Consider the following 17,298-nt stretch of genomic DNA (forward strand, 5'->3'; position numbering starts at 1 on the left):
GTTTATATAAACTATGTGTACACATTTCAATTCAACTCTTTACCAGAACGTGTTTTGGTGGCCCTGAAAAGGGCCGATGACGATGGGGTGGTGGTGTGTGACATCCGGCGGCGGGGCGGGCGACACGTTTACTTCGAGCTGGTATACTTGGTAACGGCCTTGGTACCTTCCGATACGGCATGTTTCGCCAGCTCTCCCGGTAACAGCAAACGAACGGCGGTCTGTACCTCGCGGGAGGTGATCGTCGACCGTCGGTTGTAATGGGCCAGACGAGATGCTTCGTTAGCAATACGCTCGAAGATGTCGTTCACGAAGCTATTCATGATGCTCATCGCCTTCGACGAGACACCGGTGTCCGGATGGACCTGCTTCAGCACCTTGTAGATGTAGATAGCGTAGCTTTCCTTGCGCCGTTGCTTTCGCTTCTTCTTCTCTCCTCCTCCTGCTTTTGTGGCGATGTTCTTCTGTGCCTTGCCACCGCCGCCGCCGGATTTTTTCACAGCCTTTCCGCTGGCTTTCGGTGCCATAGTAACGACGTGGTTGTGCTGCTGTTAACGCTCTCGATGCGAACTGCGCTGACTGATTGGTAGCAAAAATCACTACATATCGCTTATATACGATCGTGTAGCGAGACGAAGGTTCGTCCTTTTTTGTGTTTAGCGCGTTTCGTTCGTTCGCTACTCCGCCCCTTTGGCGAACGATGTGCAATGAAGCGAATGCATAACAAGGGGTGCTGTGTGCGCGAGTGGCATCAGTGTTACTCGTATTGTCTACGTGACTACACACGAACGCGCACAGCGATAAACCTACAACAATGTCTGCACGCGGTAAAGGAGGAAAAGTGAAGGGAAAGCCAAAATCCCGCTCAGTTCGTGCCGGTCTCCAGTTCCCTGTTGGCCGAATTCACCGTCTGCTGAGGAAGGGAAATTATGCTGAACGTGTCGGTGCCGGAGCACCCGTCTACTTGGCAGCTGTGATGGAATATCTTGCCGCCGAAGTACTGGAGCTGGCAGGAAACGCTGCTCGCGATAACAAAAAGACCAGAATCATCCCCCGTCATCTGCAGCTGGCCATTCGAAATGACGAAGAGCTGAACAAACTGCTCTCCGGTGTGACCATTGCTCAGGGTGGCGTGTTGCCTAACATACAGGCCGTACTGCTGCCGAAGAAGACTGAAAAGAGGGCCTCCGCAGCAACTTAAATCCCGCTCCTTTCTAGCCGTAAAAACCGCCCTTTTCAGGGCGACTATTTTCTTCTGATAAAAAGAGTTAATTTGATTTTCACTCCGATAATCATCAACGTACATTTCTGTGAGCATTGCACAAGTTTTTTTTTTTTGCAATGCTCGTCAGACGCTTAATAATAGTTTCCCTCATATCATGGCATTGACGATTTCACCCAATCTCTCAAAAGTTCACTCATCGATTTGGTGCTAAATCACAAATCGGCCGCGCAAGATTTCCCTCAATGGGTCTTGTTTTTCACACGCTACTACTGTCGATCGGTACGAGGTGGTGCTGCTGGCAAAAAATCCCCCATCGGCGTGCTGTCTAACAAACACACACAGCCACCCGCCTGAGCATTTTTGGAGGGAAACGGAAAATTTCTGCTAATAATTCTTAGTAAAATATGATTGGTTGTGGTCCTGAAAAGGACCGTTTGTTGCTGTTTCGTTCTGGGGGGTGATGGGCACACACCAAATTTAGGCCCGCTCCCCACGGATCCGGCGAGCCAGTTGGATGTCTTTCGGCATGATGGTCACTCGCTTGGCATGGATAGCGCACAGATTGGTATCCTCGAACAAACCAACCAGGTAAGCCTCGCTGGCTTCTTGAAGGGCCATGACGGCTGAGCTCTGGAAGCGCAGATCGGTTTTGAAGTCCTGCGCGATCTCACGAACCAGACGCTGGAAGGGCAGCTTGCGGATTAGTAGCTCTGTCGACTTCTGATAGCGACGAATTTCTCGCAGCGCGACAGTTCCTGGTCTGTAGCGATGGGGCTTCTTAACGCCACCCGTAGCTGGGGCACTTTTACGGGCAGCCTTCGTTGCCAACTGTTTGCGGGGAGCTTTCCCTCCGGTGGACTTGCGGGCGGTCTGTTTCGTACGGGCCATGGCGCGAAAATTCTGCTCTACTACTGATACCACTGTGATGCTGTTCAAACGACGAATGATGACCAAAACAGACCGACCGATTTTTTTTATAGTCGCGAATAAACACTACTATCGCCTGTCTCGCTCGTGTACGTGCCATGTGCCTTTTCGTTCTGTATACGGTTCGATTCGGCTACTATACTTCCCCCACCATTTCCATTCCGGAGCCAGTGTTGCCAGACTTGATTTTTTCAGCTTTTCATTAGATTTGCAAAAAAATATTCCTAAAAAGAAAAACTATGTATGAGCAAAAAAAAATCGCCTAGAAATCAATAAAATTCCAACAGTAGAAGAATATCAAACAGAAATAGTTTGTTCATCAGTAACAATTTGTTCCATCATAGATCAGTATCAGATATCGATATTTAAGTACCATAGAAGCCAATATAACGTACCATGTAGACGGATGTATAGAAAATCTTTATAAGTTAAAAAAAAAACCCGTTTGTTTTTCGATTTACTTTTTCTTTCTTTCTTTTTCAGGAGAATCAATTTCTGGGCAATCGTTTTCCAGGGAAAATGCTACCATGTCAGCATTAGTCCGGATAAAGCAGATTTCGGCAATCCCAAGCTACTAAAACAGTGGCAACAGTGAACTTCGTGTTCGCGCTATTTCCCCTTCAAACCAACACATCACGAGTAAGCATATAGATAGCAGCCATGGTAATCTTCCTATGCGGCGGCGACTGAGAATGTGTGTGCATCAGTATAAAAGCGCTACTCAATGGGCCGAATTGCAACATTCGGTATTGGAATCTCGCTGCTGCAGGTGTGCTGCGCTAGCCTACTAAGTTATTACCTACAACAACCAAGAAGATGACTGGCCGTGGCAAAGGAGGCAAAGGGCTCGGCAAGGGAGGCGCTAAGCGGCACCGCAAGGTGCTTCGTGACAATATCCAGGGCATCACCAAACCCGCCATTCGTCGTCTGGCTCGACGTGGAGGAGTGAAGCGAATCTCCGGTTTGATATACGAGGAAACCCGTGGTGTGCTGAAGATTTTTCTGGAAAACGTTATCCGGGACGCTGTGACGTACACTGAACATGCCAAACGGAAGACCGTCACTGCGATGGATGTCGTCTATGCGCTTAAACGCCAGGGACGCACATTGTACGGTTTTGGTGGTTAAGCCCTACCACGACGTTCACGACAACACAAAAGGCCCTTTTCAGGGCCACCAAATGTTTAGAAAAAAGAATTAGTTTGAAATGTATCCTTCATAATTTTCATCCACGTTGCAGGGGCGTACTGTTTAATGTGCGATTTTGATGGATATGCGAGAGACCGTCGTAACACTACAACGCGCTCAGTCGCTGGGTTTCCCTTTTTTCATATATGCATTTCCTTTTTCTTTCTCCTGAGCTTGCGTATCATGGGACAAAACGGCTCGTTTCTCGATAGCAACGAACCGCCGACCGACTCTTTTTTTCGCGCGCGCACGTTTTAGCTTACCACGCTTTCACCTACCTGTCTACCTATGAATTTGCGTACCTTTAATTGGTCTGAATGATAAAAGTAAAGTTGATGGCTGGTGAGTTAGTACTGTATCAATCAGGAAGCAATTACAACACACACACACACACACACACACACAGGAGAGAGAGAGAGAGAGAGAGAGAGAGAGAGAGAGAGAGAGAGAGAGAGAGAGAGAGATTGAGCAACCGTAAAAAAGTCCAGCTTGTGATCTGTGTCGGGGGACAAGCGTTCCCATCGATGCGTGCGCTGAAGCGCCTGGGTGTGATGGTCGACGCGTGCGGTTTATCAGCTCACAGCCATGTACACAACGATGTAGCGAGTTGATCAGTACATCCTAAATAATAGAATTTTGAGTTAGCCAAAGCAATTCGAAATAACACTGATGATTAGAGCACTAAAATCAAAATCCGCAACTAAAATGTTGGATTTTTTTCGAGGTATTTCTCTCTGTCTGTCTCTGCCGTCGAAACAAGAAAGCATTTCGCGAGCGCGTTGTACGGTTCTACGAGCAACACAAGAATCTCGGCGAAAAGTGCACGGTACAATATTTCAAAGGGGAAAACGTTGCGCCGTCGACTGTTTACAACACCTTTCGACGGTGCAATCTCAATGCCGCTTGCCGGTTGATAAAAAAATTATTTTGGCTAAATATTTTGTTTTGCACGAAGCAAGTTACTTCCCTCGCAAAAAAAAGCAAAAAAAAAAAAAAACAATCGTTCCCGAATACCCACTCGATCCCATTTGTACCCTAAAAAGCACAACCCGCTTCACAATTTGCTTCAGTGTCGCCCAATCGCAGATTTCTTCGGGATTTCGTTTTGAGAGCCACGAATTGCAAACAAGTTGATTGGTAGAAGATCACGAAATGCATTAGCAAAGTTGACGTAGACGCCGTACTACGCGCCTGTTCCGACATCAAACGGAAGCTTCGCCGAACAGCATCCAATTACGGATCGGTTTGAAATGTTCACTAATTTTTGGCCAACAATGGAGAACGTATCTTCTAATTTCAATCGAATCGTTTGTCTTTTTTTTTTGACAGGTTGAGAAAAAAAATCCAAAATTTGTGTTGCCACCCGTTAACTTTTTTTGTTTTAGTAATTTTAATAACGAAAGTTTTCAGCAAAGGACCAGCCGACCGAAACGTTTTCCGCAGGTCGCCAAATTACGAGCACTTCCGCTCGAGCAAATATGTACAAAAATGAAATAATTTTATATAGAGAGAAGTTTTCTTTCGATTGGATAGCACCGAAAAGGTTTTCCAATTGCTAGAAGGTTCAAATTAACCTATTTTCCACAATTCAGTTTGCACGTGCCGCCATAGTCGGATACATGATTTGATAATATTCGGCCATACGCTTAAAACAGAATGTTCAGCGGGTGTTAGTTTGGACGGTGCGGACAGTGCAGTAAATTGAATGCAAACTTCCAGTGTACTTTTCACAAGCAGTAATTCGATTTTGGTTGATTTAAAACAACAGTCCGTAAAATTTTACCGGCACCGATCGAATAGTAACTTCCAACCGTCATCTACGCGTTCCCAAACAGAGCCGATGAATACGATCCTAAACAACAGACACCGGACCCCCGGTTATCATATTCGCAGACTTGCATCATCGTGCATCCATCGACTCGTCGTCTACAACTGTGTGTGTGGAAGAAAACCAAACCAAACGAACGCGCAATGGCTGAAACTGCTATCGACGTTGCTGCTACGGCCCCTGCCGTCGTCGCCTCTCCGCCAGCCGCCAAAGCGCCACCGAAGCAGGCGGCCAAGGCTAGCAAGAGTGACGCCAAGAAACCGAAAAAATCTTCAACCCATCCACCAGTGAGTGAGATGGTTCTGGCTGCCATCCGGACCCTGAAGGAACGGAGCGGATCATCACTGCAGGCGATCAAAAAGTACATCGCCGCCAACTACATGTGTGACGTCGCCAGGCTGGCTCCGTTTATCCGGAAGGCTTTGAAAACGGGTGTCGAGAAGGGAAACATCACCCAGACCAAGGGTACCGGTGCTTCCGGATCGTTTAAGGTGACGGTCGAAGCAAAGAAACCGGCTGGCGATAAGAAACCACCATCGGGTGCAGCGAAAAAACCGAAGAAATCGGCTACTAAATCCGGGGAGAAGAAAAATCCGCCGGCTGGTGGTGGTGAGAAGACCAGCAAGCCAAAGGCGGCGATCCCGGCCGCTAAGAAATCGGCTACGAAGAAAGCGAAAGCTGCTGCCCCTGCAAAGGCGGTAACGGCTGCCACTAAACAGAAAGCCACCAAACCATCGAAGGCTGCAGCGAACAAGCCGAGGGCACCTAAGCCAAAGAAGGCCGCCACCGCCCCGAAGAAGGTCACCGCCGGCAAGAAGTAAATTCCCGACAACGTGCGCGTCCCCCCAAAACAACAGTCCTTTTCAGGACTAACAAAATTGTAAAGAATTGATTGATGCTTATTTTCCGTTAATGCTCCGTTCCCCCCATGAGTTTTCTAGCTTGAGCAGCAGCGCGCGCACACACCCGCATTCAACTGGCTGCCGATTGGCAAGATAAATCAGTCGTCGTTAGTTTGATTAAACAAATCACTATAGTAAATAGGCGCGGTTTCTTGCTCAGATAAACGTACGTACGTACAGGTAAATTAATAGTAGGCCGTGGTTTTCTGTTGCCTTAACAAACAAACAAACAAACAGAGCAAGTATAATATTACTCTGATTAGCAAACAACGCGCTTATTTTGGCTATAATAAAACAGAGAAAAATTGGCTGGCACAATAAACAAACGAACGAACGATAATTACCGATTTTTTAGCCTAAATTGACGAACGTATTGTATTGTTCAACTTTGCGATTATGAATTGTGTTGGGTATTTAATTATTAACGTTCAACGCAGATCAGAAGTTTGAAGGCTGGGAAGTGCATTGTATTAACAAGTATGATCCAGAAATGTGTTCTTTTTGCGGCAGAATTTTCATACGCAGGGGCTGTTTTAGACTGACTGAGTAGAATATAGACGATAAAGGGGTAGAAAAAAGACCGTTTTCCGTCTTAACAAAAACAATCAACTAGCGGTAAGGGGAAAGACTACTTCCACAAACTACAGCAATTGATTTGGTGATGATTTGAAAAATGGACAGAGAAACAAAAATGACAACGACGTTTTTGCTCTAATGAAACAAACAAACAAACAAACAACAACAACTAATGTTTATATAAACTATGTGTACACATTTCAATTCAACTCTTTACCAGAACGTGTTTTGGTGGCCCTGAAAAGGGCCGATGACGATGGGGTGGTGGTGTGTGACATCCGGCGGCGGGGCGGGCGACACGTTTACTTCGAGCTGGTATACTTGGTAACGGCCTTGGTACCTTCCGATACGGCATGTTTCGCCAGCTCTCCCGGTAACAGCAAACGAACGGCGGTCTGTACCTCGCGGGAGGTGATCGTCGACCGTCGGTTGTAATGGGCCAGACGAGATGCTTCGTTAGCAATACGCTCGAAGATGTCGTTCACGAAGCTATTCATGATGCTCATCGCCTTCGACGAGACACCGGTGTCCGGATGGACCTGCTTCAGCACCTTGTAGATGTAGATAGCGTAGCTTTCCTTGCGCCGTTGCTTTCGCTTCTTCTTCTCTCCTCCTCCTGCTTTTGTGGCGATGTTCTTCTGTGTTGCCACCGCCGCCGCCGGATTTTTTCACAGCCTTTCCGCTGGCTTTCGGTGCCATAGTAACGACGTGGTTGTGCTGCTGTTAACGCTCTCGATGCGAACTGCGCTGACTGATTGGTAGCAAAAATCACTACATATCGCTTATATACGATCGTGTAGCGAGACGAAGGTTCGTCCTTTTTTGTGTTTAGCGCGTTTCGTTCGTTCGCTACTCCGCCCCTTTGGCGAACGATGTGCAATGAAGCGAATGCATAACAAGGGGTGCTGTGTGCGCGAGTGGCATCAGTGTTACTCGTATTGTCTACGTGACTACACACGAACGCGCACAGCGATAAACCTACAACAATGTCTGCACGCGGTAAAGGAGGAAAAGTGAAGGGAAAGCCAAAATCCCGCTCAGTTCGTGCCGGTCTCCAGTTCCCTGTTGGCCGAATTCACCGTCTGCTGAGGAAGGGAAATTATGCTGAACGTGTCGGTGCCGGAGCACCCGTCTACTTGGCAGCTGTGATGGAATATCTTGCCGCCGAAGTACTGGAGCTGGCAGGAAACGCTGCTCGCGATAACAAAAAGACCAGAATCATCCCCCGTCATCTGCAGCTGGCCATTCGAAATGACGAAGAGCTGAACAAACTGCTCTCCGGTGTGACCATTGCTCAGGGTGGCGTGTTGCCTAACATACAGGCCGTACTGCTGCCGAAGAAGACTGAAAAGAGGGCCTCCGCAGCAACTTAAATCCCGCTCCTTTCTAGCCGTAAAAACCGCCCTTTTCAGGGCGACTATTTTCTTCTGATAAAAAGAGTTAATTTGATTTTCACTCCGATAATCATCAACGTACATTTCTGTGAGCATTGCACAAGTTTTTTTTTTTTGCAATGCTCGTCAGACGCTTAATAATAGTTTCCCTCATATCATGGCATTGACGATTTCACCCAATCTCTCAAAAGTTCACTCATCGATTTGGTGCTAAATCACAAATCGGCCGCGCAAGATTTCCCTCAATGGGTCTTGTTTTTCACACGCTACTACTGTCGATCGGTACGAGGTGGTGCTGCTGGCAAAAAATCCCCCATCGGCGTGCTGTCTAACAAACACACACAGCCACCCGCCTGAGCATTTTTGGAGGGAAACGGAAAATTTCTGCTAATAATTCTTAGTAAAATATGATTGGTTGTGGTCCTGAAAAGGACCGTTTGTTGCTGTTTCGTTCTGGGGGGTGATGGGCACACACCAAATTTAGGCCCGCTCCCCACGGATCCGGCGAGCCAGTTGGATGTCTTTCGGCATGATGGTCACTCGCTTGGCATGGATAGCGCACAGATTGGTATCCTCGAACACAAACCAACCAGGTAAGCCTCGCTGGCTTCTTGAAGGGCCATGACGGCTGAGCTCTGGAAGCGCAGATCGGTTTTGAAGTCCTGCGCGATCTCACGAACCAGACGCTGGAAGGGCAGCTTGCGGATTAGTAGCTCTGTCGACTTCTGATAGCGACGAATTTCTCGCAGCGCGACAGTTCCTGGTCTGTAGCGATGGGGCTTCTTAACGCCACCCGTAGCTGGGGCACTTTTACGGGCAGCCTTCGTTGCCAACTGTTTGCGGGGAGCTTTCCCTCCGGTGGACTTGCGGGCGGTCTGTTTCGTACGGCATGGCGCGAAAATTCTGCTCTACTACTGATACCACTGTGATGCTGTTCAAACGACGAATGATGACCAAAACAGACCGACCGATTTTTTTTATAGTCGCGAATAAACACTACTATCGCCTGTCTCGCTCGTGTACGTGCCATGTGCCTTTTCGTTCTGTATACGGTTCGATTCGGCTACTATACTTCCCCCACCATTTCCATTCCGGAGCCAGTGTTGCCAGACTTGATTTTTTCAGCTTTTCATTAGATTTGCAAAAAAATATTCCTAAAAAGAAAAACTATGTATGAGCAAAAAAAAATCGCCTAGAAATCAATAAAATTCCAACAGTAGAAGAATATCAAACAGAAATAGTTTGTTCATCAGTAACAATTTGTTCCATCATAGATCAGTATCAGATATCGATATTTAAGTACCATAGAAGCCAATATAACGTACCATGTAGACGGATGTATAGAAAATCTTTATAAGTTAAAAAAAAACCCGTTTGTTTTTCGATTTACTTTTTCTTTCTTTCTTTTTCAGGAGAATCAATTTCTGGGCAATCGTTTTCCAGGGAAAATGCTACCATGTCAGCATTAGTCCGGATAAAGCAGATTTCGGCAATCCCAAGCTACTAAAACAGTGGCAACAGTGAACTTCGTGTTCGCGCTATTTCCCCTTCAAACCAACACATCACGAGTAAGCATATAGATAGCAGCCATGGTAATCTTCCTATGCGGCGGCGACTGAGAATGTGTGTGCATCAGTATAAAAGCGCTACTCAATGGGCCGAATTGCAACATTCGGTATTGGAATCTCGCTGCTGCAGGTGTGCTGCGCTAGCCTACTAAGTTATTACCTACAACAACCAAGAAGATGACTGGCCGTGGCAAAGGAGGCAAAGGGCTCGGCAAGGGAGGCGCTAAGCGGCACCGCAAGGTGCTTCGTGACAATATCCAGGGCATCACCAAACCCGCCATTCGTCGTCTGGCTCGACGTGGAGGAGTGAAGCGAATCTCCGGTTTGATATACGAGGAAACCCGTGGTGTGCTGAAGATTTTTCTGGAAAACGTTATCCGGGACGCTGTGACGTACACTGAACATGCCAAACGGAAGACCGTCACTGCGATGGATGTCGTCTATGCGCTTAAACGCCAGGGACGCACATTGTACGGTTTTGGTGGTTAAGCCCTACCACGACGTTCACGACAACACAAAAGGCCCTTTTCAGGGCCACCAAATGTTTAGAAAAAAGAATTAGTTTGAAATGTATCCTTCATAATTTTCATCCACGTTGCAGGGGCGTACTGTTTAATGTGCGATTTTGATGGATATGCGAGAGACCGTCGTAACACTACAACGCGCTCAGTCGCTGGGTTTCCCTTTTTTCATATATGCATTTCCTTTTTCTTTCTCCTGAGCTTGCGTATCATGGGACAAAACGGCTCGTTTCTCGATAGCAACGAACCGCCGACCGACTCTTTTTTTCGCGCGCGCACGTTTTAGCTTACCACGCTTTCACCTACCTGTCTACCTATGAATTTGCGTACCTTTAATTGGTCTGAATGATAAAAGTAAAGTTGATGGCTGGTGAGTTAGTACTGTATCAATCAGGAAGCAATTACAACACACACACACACACACACACACACACAGGAAGAGAGAGAGAGAGAGAGAGAGAGAGAGAGAGATTGAGCAACCGTAAAAAAGTCCAGCTTGTGATCTGTGTCGGGGGACAAGCGTTCCCATCGATGCGTGCGCTGAAGCGCCTGGGTGTGATGGTCGACGCGTGCGGTTTATCAGCTCACAGCCATGTACACAACGATGTAGCGAGTTGATCAGTACATCCTAAATAATAGAATTTTGAGTTAGCCAAAGCAATTCGAAATAACACTGATGATTAGAGCACTAAAATCAAAATCCGCAACTAAAATGTTGGATTTTTTTCGAGGTATTTCTCTCTGTCTGTCTCTGCCGTCGAAACAAGAAAGCATTTCGCGAGCGCGTTGTACGGTTCTACGAGCAACACAAGAATCTCGGCGAAAAGTGCACGGTACAATATTTCAAAGGGGAAAACGTTGCGCCGTCGACTGTTTACAACACCTTTCGACGGTGCAATCTCAATGCCGCTTGCCGGTTGATAAAAAAATTATTTTGGCTAAATATTTTGTTTTGCACGAAGCAAGTTACTTCCCTCGCAAAAAAAAGCAAAAAAAAAAAAAAACAATTGTTCCCGAATACCCACTCGATCCCATTTGTACCCTAAAAAGCACAACCCGCTTCACAATTTGCTTCAGTGTCGCCCAATCGCAGATTTCTTCGGGATTTCGTTTTGAGAGCCACGAATTGCAAACAAGTTGATTGGTAGAAGATCACGAAATGCATTAGCAAAGTTGACGTAGACGCCGTACTACGCGCCTGTTCCGACATCAAACGGAAGCTTCGCCGAACAGCATCCAATTACGGATCGGTTTGAAATGTTCACTAATTTTTGGCCAACAATGGAGAACGTATCTTCTAATTTCAATCGAATCGTTTGTCTTTTTTTTTGACAGGTTGAGAAAAAAAATCCAAAATTTGTGTTGCCACCCGTTAACTTTTTTTGTTTTAGTAATTTTAATAACGAAAGTTTTCAGCAAAGGACCAGCCGACCGAAACGTTTTCCGCAGGTCGCCAAATTACGAGCACTTCCGCTCGAGCAAATATGTACAAAAATGAAATAATTTTATATAGAGAGAAGTTTTCTTTCGATTGGATAGCACCGAAAAGGTTTTCCAATTGCTAGAAGGTTCAAATTAACCTATTTTCCACAATTCAGTTTGCACGTGCCGCCATAGTCGGATACATGATTTGATAATATTCGGCCATACGCTTAAAACAGAATGTTCAGCGGGTGTTAGTTTGGACGGTGCGGACAGTGCAGTAAATTGAATGCAAACTTCCAGTGTACTTTTCACAAGCAGTAATTCGATTTTGGTTGATTTAAAACAACAGTCCGTAAAATTTTACCGGCACCGATCGAATAGTAACTTCCAACCGTCATCTACGCGTTCCCAAACAGAGCCGATGAATACGATCCTAAACAACAGACACCGGACCCCCGGTTATCATATTCGCAGACTTGCATCATCGTGCATCCATCGACTCGTCGTCTACAACTGTGTGTGTGGAAGAAAACCAAACCAAACGAACGCGCAATGGCTGAAACTGCTATCGACGTTGCTGCTACGGCCCCTGCCGTCGTCGCCTCTCCGCCAGCCGCCAAAGCGCCACCGAAGCAGGCGGCCAAGGCTAGCAAGAGTGACGCCAAGAAACCGAAAAAATCTTCAACCCATCCACCAGTGAGTGAGATGGTTCTGGCTGCCATCCGGACCCTGAAGGAACGGAGCGGATCATCACTGCAGGCGATCAAAAAGTACATCGCCGCCAACTACATGTGTGACGTCGCCAGGCTGGCTCCGTTTATCCGGAAGGCTTTGAAAACGGGTGTCGAGAAGGGAAACATCACCCAGACCAAGGGTACCGGTGCTTCCGGATCGTTTAAGGTGACGGTCGAAGCAAAGAAACCGGCTGGCGATAAGAAACCACCATCGGGTGCAGCGAAAAAACCGAAGAAATCGGCTACTAAATCCGGGGAGAAGAAAAATCCGCCGGCTGGTGGTGGTGAGAAGACCAGCAAGCCAAAGGCGGCGATCCCGGCCGCTAAGAAATCGGCTACGAAGAAAGCGAAAGCTGCTGCCCCTGCAAAGGCGGTAACGGCTGCCACTAAACAGAAAGCCACCAAACCATCGAAGGCTGCAGCGAACAAGCCGAGGGCACCTAAGCCAAAGAAGGCCGCCACCGCCCCGAAGAAGGTCACCGCCGGCAAGAAGTAAATTCCCGACAACGTGCGCGTCCCCCCAAAACAACAGTCCTTTTCAGGACTAACAAAATTGTAAAGAATTGATTGATGCTTATTTTCCGTTAATGCTCCGTTCCCCCCATGAGTTTTCTAGCTTGAGCAGCAGCGCGCGCACACACCCGCATTCAACTGGCTGCCGATTGGCAAGATAAATCAGTCGTCGTTAGTTTGATTAAACAAATCACTATAGTAAATAGGCGCGGTTTCTTGCTCAGATAAACGTACGTACGTACAGGTAAATTAATAGTAGGCCGTGGTTTTCTGTTGCCTTAACAAACAAACAAACAAACAGAGCAAGTATAATATTACTCTGATTAGCAAACAACGCGCTTATTTTGGCTATAATAAAACAGAGAAAAATTGGCTGGCACAATAAACAAACGAACGAACGATAATTACCGATTTTTTAGCCTAAATTGACGAACGTATTGTATTGTTCAACTTTGCGATTATGAATTGTGTTGGGTATTTAATTATTAACGTTCAACGCAGATCAGAAGTTTGAAGGCTGGGAAGTGCATTGTATTAACAAGTATGATCCAGAAATGTGTTCTTTTTGCGGCAGAATTTTCATACGCAGGGGCTGTTTTAGACTGACTGAGTAGAATATAGACGATAAAGGGGTAGAAAAAAAACCGTTTTCCGTCTTAACAAAAACAATCAACTAGCGGTAAGGGGAAAGACTACTTCCACAAACTACAGCAATTGATTTGGTGATGATTTGAAAAATGGACAGAGAAACAAAAATGACAACGACGTTTTTGCTCTAATGAAACAAACAAACAAACAAACAACAACAACTAATGTTTATATAAACTATGTGTACACATTTCAATTCAACTCTTTACCAGAACGTGTTTTGGTGGCCCTGAAAAGGGCCGATGACGATGGGGTGGTGGTGTGTGACATCCGGCGGCGGGGCGGGCGACACGTTTACTTCGAGCTGGTATACTTGGTAACGGCCTTGGTACCTTCCGATACGGCATGTTTCGCCAGCTCTCCCGGTAACAGCAAACGAACGGCGGTCTGTACCTCGCGGGAGGTGATCGTCGACCGTCGGTTGTAATGGGCCAGACGAGATGCTTCGTTAGCAATACGCTCGAAGATGTCGTTCACGAAGCTATTCATGATGCTCATCGCCTTCGACGAGACACCGGTGTCCGGATGGACCTGCTTCAGCACCTTGTAGATGTAGATAGCGTAGCTTTCCTTGCGCCGTTGCTTTCGCTTCTTCTTCTCTCCTCCTCCTGCTTTTGTGGCGATGTTCTTCTGTGCCTTGCCACCGCCGCCGCCGGATTTTTTCACAGCCTTTCCGCTGGCTTTCGGTGCCATAGTAACGACGTGGTTGTGCTGCTGTTAACGCTCTCGATGCGAACTGCGCTGACTGATTGGTAGCAAAAATCACTACATATCGCTTATATACGATCGTGTAGCGAGACGAAGGTTCGTCCTTTTTTGTGTTTAGCGCGTTTCGTTCGTTCGCTACTCCGCCCCTTTGGCGAACGATGTGCAATGAAGCGAATGCATAACAAGGGGTGCTGTGTGCGCGAGTGGCATCAGTGTTACTCGTATTGTCTACGTGACTACACACGAACGCGCACAGCGATAAACCTACAACAATGTCTGCACGCGGTAAAGGAGGAAAAGTGAAGGGAAAGCCAAAATCCCGCTCAGTTCGTGCCGGTCTCCAGTTCCCTGTTGGCCGAATTCACCGTCTGCTGAGGAAGGGAAATTATGTTGAACGTGTCGGTGCCGGAGCACCCGTCTACTTGGCAGCTGTGATGGAATATCTTGCCGCCGAAGTACTGGAGCTGGCAGGAAACGCTGCTCGCGATAACAAAAAGACCAGAATCATCCCCCGTCATCTGCAGCTGGCCATTCGAAATGACGAAGAGCTGAACAAACTGCTCTCCGGTGTGACCATTGCTCAGGGTGGCGTGTTGCCTAACATACAGGCCGTACTGCTGCCGAAGAAGACTGAAAAGAGGGCCTCCGCAGCAACTTAAATCCCGCTCCTTTCTAGCCGTAAAAACCGCCCTTTTCAGGGCGACTATTTTCTTCTGATAAAAAGAGTTAATTTGATTTTCACTCCGATAATCATCAACGTACATTTCTGTGAGCATTGCACAAGTTTTTTTTTTTTGCAATGCTCGTCAGACGCTTAATAATAGTTTCCCTCATATCATGGCATTGACGATTTCACCCAATCTCTCAAAAGTTCACTCATCGATTTGGTGCTAAATCACAAATCGGCCGCGCAAGATTTCCCTCAATGGGTCTTGTTTTTCACACGCTACTACTGTCGATCGGTACGAGGTGGTGCTGCTGGCAAAAAATCCCCCATCGGCGTGCTGTCTAACAAACACACACAGCCACCCGCCTGAGCATTTTTGGAGGGAAACGGAAAATTTCTGCTAATAATTCTTAGTAAAATATGATTGGTTGTGGTCCTGAAAAGGACCGTTTGTTGCTGTTTCGTTCTGGGGGGTGATGGGCACACACCAAATTTAGGCCCGCTCCCCACGGATCCGGCGAGCCAGTTGGATGTCTTTCGGCATGATGGTCACTCGCTTGGCATGGATAGCGCACAGATTGGTATCCTCGAACAAACCAACCAGGTAAGCCTCGCTGGCTTCTTGAAGGGCCATGACGGCTGAGCTCTGGAAGCGCAGATCGGTTTTGAAGTCCTGCGCGATCTCACGAACCAGACGCTGGAAGGGCAGCTTGCGGATTAGTAGCTCTGTCGACTTCTGATAGCGACGAATTTCTCGCAGCGCGACAGTTCCTGGTCTGTAGCGATGGGGCTTCTTAACGCCACCCGTAGCTGGGGCACTTTTACGGGCAGCCTTCGTTGCCAACTGTTTGCGGGGAGCTTTCCCTCCGGTGGACTTGCGGGCGGTCTGTTTCGTACGGGCCATGGCGCGAAAATTCTGCTCTACTACTGATACCACTGTGATGCTGTTCAAACGACGAATGATGACCAAAACAGACCGACCGATTTTTTTTATAGTCGCGAATAAACACTACTATCGCCTGTCTCGCTCGTGTACGTGCCATGTGCCTTTTCGTTCTGTATACGGTTCGATTCGGCTACTATACTTCCCCCACCATTTCCATTCCGGAGCCAGTGTTGCCAGACTTGATTTTTTCAGCTTTTCATTAGATTTGCAAAAAAATATTCCTAAAAAGAAAAACTATGTATGAGCAAAAAAAATCGCCTAGAAATCAATAAAATTCCAACAGTAGAAGAATATCAAACAGAAATAGTTTGTTCATCAGTAACAATTTGTTCCATCATAGATCAGTATCAGATATCGATATTTAAGTACCATAGAAGCCAATATAACGTACCATGTAGACGGATGTATAGAAAATCTTTATAAGTTAAAAAAAAAACCCGTTTGTTTTTCGATTTACTTTTTCTTTCTTTCTTTTTCAGGAGAATCAATTTCCGGGCAATCGTTTTCCAGGGAAAATGCTACCATGTCAGCATTAGTCCGGATAAAGCAGATTTCGGCAATCCCAAGCTACTAAAACAGTGGCAACAGTGAACTTCGTGTTCGCGCTATTTCCCCTTCAAACCAACACATCACGAGTAAGCATATAGATAGCAGCCATGGTAATCTTCCTATGCGGCGGCGACTGAGAATGTGTGTGCATCAGTATAAAAGCGCTACTCAATGGGCCGAATTGCAACATTCAGTCTTTGTCTGACCAGCGAGCTGTACGGACGCTTTTGTATACGCGCGTAAGCAAGCAAAGTCGAAGTGACGTGGAAAAATACAGTGGATTTATTTTTCGTTTCCCGCGAGTGTGACAACCGGCATAGACCGGGAAAGCATCCGCTGCCCTTTTTCGGCTGGGTAGCGCCGACGGGAGTAAACATAGAGTCGCCAGCAGAAAGTTAACATTAGCGAACTCATATATGTTGAAAAAGTGATATGTGAATTGTAGCAAATTTCCCGTGTTAGTGACAACCGGCATTGACCGGGGAAGCATCCGCTGCCTTTTCATTTGGATGACGATACCGGGAGTGAAAAAACCGCACACGAGAAGTGACAAGAACGGTGCAAAAGCCGCCATCAGAAAAGTGACGCCACTGGTAGTGAAAAAGCCGCCATTAGTGCAGTGAGGTGGCTGGAGGTTTTTAAAAAACAAAGTGATCGTATGTGAAAAACTACTATCGGAAGAAAAATTGACGTTATCGGTGAGAAAAACCACCATTGAAGATCCCGCTGGCAGTGAAAAAACCGCCATCGGTAGAGTGACGCGGTCGGCGATCAAAAGTGAAACGGTCGTGAAGCAATCGTGGAAAAAACCGACGTGGTGACGTGGTCGGTGTGTGAGTAGAGAGAGACGCAATTGGCTGTAAAAAACCCTGTCGGAATAGTGACGTTTTTGTAAAACCGGTTATTGTTGCCAGTGCACTTTATTTCTCGATTTTCTCTGCAATAAAACATTGAAGTGAGTGGCTGTTGGGAATATTTT

General features: G+C 46.7%; 5 protein-coding genes across 5 annotated transcripts; 3 read left to right on the forward strand and 2 right to left on the reverse strand.

The window, feature by feature from the left end:
* Positions 1 to 128: 128 nt before the first annotated feature.
* On the reverse strand, positions 129 to 9,070 carry LOC131695970 (uncharacterized). Its single transcript, XM_058984500.1, has 4 exons — positions 9,041 to 9,070; positions 6,953 to 7,284; positions 2,223 to 2,265; positions 129 to 464 (listed from the first exon to the last, which is right to left on the reverse strand). The coding sequence occupies exons 1-4, from the start codon at positions 9,068 to 9,070 to the stop codon at positions 129 to 131; spliced, it is 741 nt and encodes a 246-aa protein (XP_058840483.1).
* On the forward strand, positions 2,969 to 3,280 carry LOC131695878 (histone H4-like). The gene has a single exon (XM_058984413.1). The coding sequence runs from the start codon at positions 2,969 to 2,971 to the stop codon at positions 3,278 to 3,280; it is 312 nt and encodes a 103-aa protein (XP_058840396.1).
* A 715-nt stretch (positions 9,071 to 9,785) lies between the features above and the next one.
* Positions 9,786 to 10,097, forward strand: LOC131695853 (histone H4-like). Its single transcript, XM_058984389.1, has one exon. The coding sequence runs from the start codon at positions 9,786 to 9,788 to the stop codon at positions 10,095 to 10,097; it is 312 nt and encodes a 103-aa protein (XP_058840372.1).
* A 2,009-nt stretch (positions 10,098 to 12,106) lies between these two features.
* Positions 12,107 to 12,982, forward strand: LOC131695971 (histone H1A, sperm-like). The gene is made up of 2 exons (XM_058984501.1): positions 12,107 to 12,661; positions 12,905 to 12,982. Exons 1-2 carry the CDS (start codon positions 12,107 to 12,109, stop codon positions 12,980 to 12,982), a joined length of 633 nt encoding a protein of 210 aa, XP_058840484.1.
* A 761-nt stretch (positions 12,983 to 13,743) lies between these two features.
* On the reverse strand, positions 13,744 to 15,867 carry LOC131696019 (histone H2B-like). Its single transcript, XM_058984549.1, has 2 exons — positions 15,838 to 15,867; positions 13,744 to 14,079 (listed from the first exon to the last, which is right to left on the reverse strand). Exons 1-2 carry the CDS (start codon positions 15,865 to 15,867, stop codon positions 13,744 to 13,746), a joined length of 366 nt encoding a protein of 121 aa, XP_058840532.1.
* Between the last annotated feature and the right edge of the window lie 1,431 nt (positions 15,868 to 17,298).

The sequence above is a fragment of the Topomyia yanbarensis genome, unplaced genomic scaffold, assembly GCF_030247195.1.
Source record: "Topomyia yanbarensis strain Yona2022 unplaced genomic scaffold, ASM3024719v1 HiC_scaffold_6, whole genome shotgun sequence".
Lineage (NCBI taxonomy): Eukaryota > Metazoa > Arthropoda > Insecta > Diptera > Culicidae > Topomyia > Topomyia yanbarensis.